Raw genomic sequence first — 9,229 nt, 5'->3', positions numbered from 1 at the left:
ATCTCTTATTTTGTAGTTAATATGATCATGTTATATGAAATGATCCTAATTATTCATGAATAAATTAATGGTTGTGTTTTTTTTTTGGTAAGCAATGTTTGTTTTTTTATTACTCTTTATCTCAATATTTTTTCTCTCTCATTTTTCACCATTGTTGATTTGTTTACAAATTATTAGAATCATCTCACATTACATAATCATGTTAATTAATCCGATCCAAACACCCTTAATCACATATTATTAGCCTTTTAATTACTTGTAAGATCTTATAAAATTCTTGAACCAAATGACTTGTAGTGATACTTGAACAATTTTTAAGAAACAATTATATATAATTTCATAAAAATGTCCATATAATATTCACAAATTATATAGAATTATTCAATCATTCATCAATGGTTAAAAATAAATTTAAGTAAAATAAATCTTAATTACCTATATGTAAGATTTAATAGTTAAAAATAATTCCTCTCTCGCAACTTTTCGTTGTCTTAAGCTTCAACCAAAACAATGAGAGATAGAGAAAAAGGAAGAAAGAAACCATATATATATGTTAATCAAGAAATCTTGTTAAATTCAACAGGCGCCTGACCTAGGCTTTTTGACTCTTTTACCCCTAATTAAATAATTAATAACCAATTTGCCCCTCCCCCAGAACTATCCACCATCCTGCCCCCATTTAGTCAATTAAGATGCACTTTTAATCGACTAAATGGGCTAAACTCAGAAATTATGAAACGCGAATTTTAATCGACTAAAAACTCACCTTAATCGACTAAATTGTTTGCACTTTTAGTCGACTAAGAGCATTATTTAGTCGACTAAATGTCGCGAAAAATCCTATATCCAGACCTCTCTTGGCCTCATTTTCATTATATTCGAAATCAAAACTCCTCTCTTGGTCTCTTTCTCTTGTTTGTCAGATGTGAACCTTCCAATCACCCTTCCATTTCATCCCACCACCTCTAAGGCATAGTAGTTGTGAAATCATTGTCATTTTCCTTTATTTCTCAATTGTTTCCCCCAAATCTGAACCCTAACCCCTAAAATCTGATTCCTACCCCCAAAATTCGTGTGAAAGATGAGCTCAAGTCCAAACATGTATGTTACCATGATTTACTATGATGGAAAGCATTATGAAGGCCCCAACGGTGTTCAATTTGAAGGAAAAACGAAAATGTTGAAAATCAAACGGGGCACTACGTACAATGAGCTGAAGGGGAGGATTAACCAAAAATTGGGGCTACACGGCAGCCATGGCGTTCAACGGATGATCGCCAGGGTAGAGTCTACAGTTGGTAAGGATGCTATATTCTACATTGGTAATGATATATGTGACGATGAAGATGTGGACTATGTCATAGATGCAATTGTGGACCGAAAATTTCAAAACTTTATTGAGATATATGTTGAAATAGACTGTGGTCAATCTTCATCTGCACCTGTGCATGGAAGAAGTCAAAGTCAAGAAGACAAAGTGGTCGGTTTATCTGCACCTGCACCTTTCTTAAGTCAGATACCACTTAGGGAAATAGACGAGGATAAGGATGGGCATGACGAGGATATGGACAGTGAAGAAGATGGTGAACCCGAGAGTGTTATTCCGCTGGGTGACACCTCAGATACGGACGTAGAGGGGAATTTTGACGCTGATACTAGTTCAGGAAACTTGAGTTCCCAGGTTATGCCACCGCTCCGTGTTGACCCTGTTAGCAGTGGTAAGATTGTAATTTCTGAGTTTTAATTTTGCATATATATATATATATTTGTGTTTTCTTTCGTACTGACGGATAAGTTTAAATTTGGACGTAGGGTTTGAGATTGAGCTATTTTGGAACGACAGCCCACACTATTCGTTCATTAATTGGGCTCACCCTAATGATGAGACGAAGATATTGTATGGCGACGATGACATCCACGGTGGCTGGCATTTAGGAGATCCATTATATTTGTACCAGGAGTTTCGAACTAAATCTGAAATGCAACATGCTGTCAAATTATATTGTATGAAGTCTCATCGTACTGCTGTGGTGGCAAAAAGTGATGACCATAGATTTGTGATGAAGTGTCGACACCATAATGATGGTTGTCCCTTGTACGTGCGGGCTATGTTGCCCAAGAATGAAAATAATTGGGTTGTTAGTAAGTGGGGTAAAAAATACACTTGCCTAAACCAAGGCCTTACTCGGGACCATAGACAGCTGGATTCTGATGTAATCTGTGCAGCCATTATAAGTATGTATTACATTCATTTTTGTTTATGGTTTAATTTTTCGGTATATTTATTGATTATGTTGACTTCGAATTTTGTATAGGTATGTTAAAAGAAGATCCATCCACGAAACCAGTTCTTATTCAGGAGAGGGTACAAAGTTTGTATGGATACAACATATCTTATAGGAAGGCTTGGAAGGCTAAAATGAAGGCCATTGTGAAGTTGTTTGGCGACTGGAAAAAATCATATGCCATCTTACCTGGTTGGCTGAACTACATGACACAGATAAATCCTGGTTCTGTGTTCAAGATTGATACAGATCAATGTTGTGACGAACGACGAGTCTACACCGATAAGGCTGTCTTTCGCAGGGTATTTTGGACTTTTCACAAGTGCATTGAGGCTTTCAAATATTGTAAACCCATAATCCAAATTGATGGCACGCACCTGTACGGGAAATACAAAGGTACCCTCTTGATTGCTTCATCACAGGATGGTGATGGATTCATTCTGCCTATTGCGTTTGCCATTGTTCCACCGGGTGAGAGATTGGATGATTGGTTGTGGTTTCTTAGCCATATGTGTTTCCATGTCACACGTAGGCATGGTATCTATCTAATATCCGATCGTCACCCCAGCATCATCAGGGTTGTGAAGGATCATGCCGGTTGGCAGCCTCCATTTGCGTATCACGTGTTTTGTCTTCGTCACATTGGAAGCAACTTCAACACTAAGTTTAGGGACGTGGAATTGAAGAAAACGCTGATGAAACTAGGTAACCTATTTACATGAATGTGTACATGTTGTATGTAATGTTGTTTATGTATAACTCATTGCAATTTGGGTTCATTTTTTGCAGGTTACATGTGTTCGAAGATTCACTTTGATTTAAGATTTCAAGAATTTGTCGACAGTAACCCACAAGTAGCCTCATGGATAGATCAGATTCCCAAAGAGAAATGGTGCAGGTCTTATGATGAGGAGGGCCGAAGGTTTGGTCATATGACGACTAACCTATCTGAGTGTATCAATAAGGTCCTACGGGGTGCACGTAATTTGCCAGTAACGGCATTGGTCAAGATGACGCAAAGTAGACTTGTTGAGTATTTTGTGAAGAGGCGTGAAAAGATCCAAAAAGTAAAGGACAAAGGCTGGAGAATTGCAAAAAAGGTTGAGGACTTCTTACAAAAGAATGATCAGTTAACTGTCAGTCTCTGTGTCCGTGTTTTTGATAGAGACTTGCAGTTGTTTGAAGTTGAGGATGCCTACAATCAATCTACGGATGATGCCGGCGACATTATGAGGGTTGACTTGCTAAATCCTAAATGTCAATGTGGACGGTTCACAGCTAGACGATTTCCTTGCAGTCATGTGCTAGCGGTGTGCAAGGTTGAAAAATTGAACCATTATGACTATGTCGATCCTGTGTTCTCAATTACACAAATTGAGAAGGTCTATGCTGCACATTGGTTTCCAATGGGTAATGAGTTGTTGATCCCAGTACAGGTTGCTCGACTAAATAACTGGTTTTGACACCCCATTCTATTTTGCACGCATTTTTTTGGCACGGAACCGATCGAATATCAATGTACACGCATATAATGACTTGGGGAACACACTTTCAGGTACAAAATAGTATTGTACATGAGATAAACCACGAATGTACATGTACTGCATAAATGCTCCAAGTTAGGGTATCCGAAAGTTGTGTTCTTCTTTTAACTCTGTTAAGGTCACCTGTTCTGAATTTCATTGGACATTTTAGACCCGTTGGACTGTGATTAGACACAAATTGAAAACAAGAAGGTAAAAGATATTCGTTCCTTCATTTGGTAAACAAGAAAACATCAATAATTACGTAAATGGTTCACAACATGATGGGAACATCAAATAGTTCATTTCATAACCATAATATTACATAAACTACAAATGTCAAATAGGAAGACCGAAGTCAATTACATAACAACTTACACTACAAACGTAAAATAGAAACATAAACCCTAAATCTAATCTTCATCCTCCTCGGACGCCGTCTCCTCGTCATCCTCATCTGACACATCAGCCCCCTGCCCTACAACATTCTCAATCTGCTGTCCTCGTCCAAGCTCTAGACGAGCAAGCCTATCTTCAACACCCTTGAATCGTCCCTGTATATGTCTAAATCTTTCATTTCCCTTCTGCACGTGACTCTTCCTCCATTTTTTGTGTTTCAGCGCCATTTTTCCTATTTTCTTCAGCGTGGCGTTTATGCCCTTCATGACATCACGTAATGAAAACCCACCCTCAGGCTCAGCTATCTCCTGCTGGTCACCCTCATTATCATCGTCATCATCATCCTCCACCTCGGGGTCAACCATGTCTACAACTGGAGCAACATCAGGAACCTCAACATCAGCCGCACCTGTGAACTGCCACACTCCTGTTTGGGGGTTCTTTGTCATCTTGCACTGCTCCAGTAGACGTTTTCCAAACTTATGATTATACCTTGTGGTCTTCTTCAAGGTCACATTACCTATGGGAACATCAAAATGCTCCACTATCCTCTGAACAAGACAAGCAAATGGAAGTGCACCCTTGTGTTTGGCCTTATACATCATCCAACAGATGTAGTGCCTCCAGTTCACCGAAGTACCATGTCGGATAGCCCACATGATGGGAATGTCATGCTCCAACACCCTGGAATGATTGAACGCTCGCGGAAACAAAATGTGGGTGATGACATAGTGTAGTATGCGGGACTCCACAGTAAGCAACCCCACCGTATAGGCAATGTGTTGCCCACGGACTCTCCTCTGCTCTGCACAGCATCACCGCGTGTATATCCTAGAAGTATGGTCCCGCTGTCTGCATCATATTCCACAGTCTACGCAGAATCAAAGTCATACCCCAGTAACTCCAACCATACCGGAGCCGTCATGATGATGTCCACCCCGCAGACCCTAGACCTCAGCTCACCCTGATGGTAGCTGAGGTTATGGTAGAAGGCCCGTACATGCAGCTCAGAATATGAACACGACAGTTCAGCCAAGGTCCTAAGATGTGATTCCTCCAACCACCTCACAATGTTAAAACCTTCTTGTTCAAAAAAGGCTGTATCAAGTGATTTGGCCCCACAAATCGGTCGGTTAACAAAGTCACGGACAAAAGATTCATGAACCACCGGGTCATTCTCGAACAAGTATCCGAATGGGAGGTCGACAGCAGTGGGGTCTTCCTCTTGTGGCCTTGACGAAGATGGACGGTCTTGTCGTAGCTTCTGTCGTCTCTCATTTCCAGTGCTAGACGATCTTCTACGGCCAGCCATGGGAACAACTGTACCTACAATGCAAGTGGAAACAAAATTCAATGAACAATAACAATATCCAAAAATTTAAAATTCAATATAAAAAACAAAACCTAATCCTAAAATAAAACAGAAATCAGAAACCCTATCCCTAACCCTAAAAGAGAAACAGAAACCCTAACCTTAAACCCTAACCCTAACCCTAAAACAGAACACAAAAACCCATTCCTAAACCCTAAACACTACAACCCAAACAAAATAGCAACATACACACTAACCCTACCCCTAACATAACCCTAACCCTAAGCCTCAGGCACCACATCAACCCTAACCCTCACCCTCACAACAAACTTAGCACCCTACCCCTAACCTAAATCCACAAAATCGCAAACAGAAATCAAATGCATGGAGAAAACAAAAAAAAAAAACTAAACTTAAAACCAAATGCAAGTCAGAATACGTTACCTAAATGTCGATTTCGCAAGTGTGAACCAAGGAAGCTTCAATCGCACCTTCAAGGGTTGAGATTCAGACTTGGTTGGAGAGAGGGGACAGAATGGAGCGATTTAGTCGATTAGGGTTTGAAAATAACCCCCTTTGCGAAATGGGTTTTTTTTAAAAAAACCTGATCTGCGACATTTAGTCGACTAAATAATGCTCTTAGTCGACTAAAAGTGCAAACAATTTAGTCGACTAAAATTCGCGTTTCATAATTTCTGAGTTTAGCCCATTTAGTCGATTAAAAGTGCAACTTAATCGACTAAATGGGAGCAGGATGGTGGATAGTTCTGGGGGAGGGGCAAATTGGTTATTAATTATTTAATTAGGGACAAAAGGGTCAAAAAGCCGCCTGACCTAATCAGAATGTGTTTAGAATAGTTTATTTAAGAAAATATTCTTCAATAATTTTTAAAGGAGATTAAATAAATTAATTATTTCCCATAATTAAAATTTTTCTTAAATAATGTTTAATATAATGATAAAAATTTAGAAGGGTACTTGCGTAAAATTGAGCTGAGAAAACAATAATTTTTATCTATAACAATGACTCTGGTATTAAATAAATTTAAATTTACCAATAATTATTGATTTAAGTGATAAATAGCATACGAGTCCAAATTTTGGGAATGGTGAAGAGAATGAATAAACTGCTCTTATAATAAGAAGATCCGATTAATTGGGTAGTCAATGAATTGATTGGAAAAAATAAATAAATTTAATTAAATTCGGCTGTTAAAAAACCTATTACAATGTCATGATTTAGAGCTTGCAAACAAAATATTTGTAAAGCTGATTAACTTTAATATTCTAAATAAGATTTAATCTTGGACATAATAATGAGTGTGTGAAAACCTAATAAGTAATAAGAAATAAAAATAAAAGAAAGAAATAATTAGTCCAAGGAATACTAATACAACAAAACAATTTTGATTTGCTTCCTCCTTTTTAACATTTGACTGATCTGGCTAGTGATTGTATGGGGATGCTTCTTGGACCCGAATCTTTCTCTTCTGAAGGAACCGTTGCAGCGATCTTTTCATGGAAAGGCCAGGGCCAGGGCTATACACTACTGTTGGTGAAGATGGCTCTGACCCTGTTGAGGTTGGCGTCCTTACTCTTTCCTCCGCTTTTTTATTTGCAAGCATTAAGATGGATTTGGCCTGCATGCACGTGATTCACATTAATTAGTTAACCCACTTATTAAAAGACTTTATTCCTTCCTTATAGCTATTCAAATGTAAATAATTGACCTCAAAAAGCATGCACCAAGAATATTGGTATACACGTTAGCATGCAATATTTGAAGTCAATGAACAAGTCTATGGATTCCAACTTTGAAGTTTCCAGGAAATTAACTTGCCAAGTTTCACATCAATAATATCTGAAATTTAATTTGTCCGGGAATTTAAAGATATTGAGATGTACCACCTACCAACCGTTCCTGTCTCTTTCATTGGTCCCTTAATTTTCTTCTATTGGTTTACCACCAACTAAGTCGGCAACGACTATATCTTTTGAAAAATGTTTATGTTTCTCTCTCGGGGAAAAATCTGTATCACGCGGTTTCATATTACTCAATGCCTAATTCTTCATGATTAATTTTCTTTTTAATACTAAAGGTAGCATTAGGCTATTACTATATTAACCAAGATTAAGTCACTCCTTGAACAATCTTTTATATATAGACGCGCCATTCACATCGGCAATGTGCTTTTAAGAATATTAATTGAGTAAATTAAACTCTTATTTTTTTTTTAAATATATGCATTATTTTAGTTTTTTCAAAAAATTCATAAGTCTAATCATTTGATTATATAAAGTATTATTAAATGATCCTTGTCTGTTAAACTGAAAAAAAAATATAAGTGCAATAAAACTCTAATTTAAGAATTGATTTTATGACATTATTGATATAAAAAAAATATTCAAAAGATCAAAATATTAATATTTTACATTATTGATAGACTGAATCAATACAAAAGAATTTCAAAGACTAAAATAATGATACTTATATTTTTTGGAAGAAAAAAAATGTTCTCAAATGAATTCTCTTAGTAATTGATCTAAAAGCCAAAGCAGAATAACTAAAGCTGAGAGCACACCAACTTAATCATTAAATATTTAACCACTTAAGTTGATAACTAAATTCTAAATATATGTACCTGAAGCTCTGTGACATCCGCAACACAAATCTTCCCATCATAGAAAATGGTCAGCTTCTGTTGCTGTTCCTGTTGCAGCTGCTGCTGGTAGTGGTAATTTTGCATTGGGCTCTCATTATCTTCTTCCATTCTTCATTTGAGAAACAAAAGAATATTCAATATCCAAAAAATGATAGTGTAATAATAATAATAGATCTTACATGAAAGAGAAGAAAAAGAAAACAAATTAAGCTGCTTACATGATATGGTTGTGGCGGTGGTCATCAGAATCGTAGGGAGGAAAAAGGGTAAGTTCCAAGTTGCAATTCCTCCTCATGTTTTCTTCTCCAAATGGATTGAAGTTTTAGAATTAGAGAGAGAGAGATGAGAAGATTATTATGTTAAAGCTATAGAGAGAAGAAGAACGAAATGGCTAAATATATTTATAAATATATGCAAAAGCGCCTTTTGGAAAAGAACTTGCTAAACACGTAACGCACACCAAAAATAAAATTCGGCGGGGAAATGGTGATGGGTTTAGAGAAAAGGAAAGAGAGAGAGAGAGAAGTTGTTATGTGTTGTGTTGTAGAATTTGAGCATGTGTTTCACGGTTTTGTTAGACTTGGGGTCACATGCTACTGTGTGTTCCACCGCAGACCGAACTCGTGTCGGCGTGTCGCTGCCAAGGTGTCAACCGTTTCAAAAATTAAAATACTCGTGCATCAAATCAAAACCATTCAATAATTTCTTGTATTTACTAACGAGGACCAAGTATTCAACATTAACTTTAATATTATTCTTCTGGAATGATGATCATTTAGAAAATTATTCTACCTCTTTTTAAGTTATGGACTTCTATGAATAAATTATCACGGTAAGTTTGAATTTCCTAAAAAATAAAGGGTCTACACTTCATCTTTTTTCCAGCAATTAATTATAACTATGTCTTACCAGTAAGATATACTTATAATTAGAGGTGTTCAAAAAAATTAAATGATCCAAACCAATCCATAAACTGAATCAAACCAGTTTCAAAAACTGGATTTTATAATACAGTTTAAAAAATCAATCCAGTTTTTTAATTTTGGT

General features: G+C 36.8%; 1 protein-coding gene across 1 annotated transcript; it reads right to left on the bottom strand.

Moving 5' to 3' along the window:
* Positions 1-6,964: 6,964 nt before the first annotated feature.
* On the bottom strand, positions 6,965-8,477 carry LOC133297354 (protein TIFY 5A). Its single transcript, XM_061496478.1, has 3 exons — positions 8,401-8,477; positions 8,162-8,291; positions 6,965-7,159 (listed from the first exon to the last, which is right to left on the bottom strand). Exons 1-3 carry the CDS (start codon positions 8,475-8,477, stop codon positions 6,965-6,967), a joined length of 402 nt encoding a protein of 133 aa, XP_061352462.1.
* Positions 8,478-9,229: the final 752 nt, after the last annotated feature.

The sequence above is a fragment of the Gastrolobium bilobum genome, unplaced genomic scaffold, assembly GCF_033153095.1.
Source record: "Gastrolobium bilobum isolate Gb01-03AN ecotype WA unplaced genomic scaffold, APGP_CSIRO_Gbil_v1 utg2704, whole genome shotgun sequence".
Classification (NCBI taxonomy): domain Eukaryota; kingdom Viridiplantae; phylum Streptophyta; class Magnoliopsida; order Fabales; family Fabaceae; genus Gastrolobium; species Gastrolobium bilobum.
The sequence above is the reverse complement of the archived record's forward strand: the minus strand, read 5'-3'. Positions and strand labels throughout refer to the sequence as shown.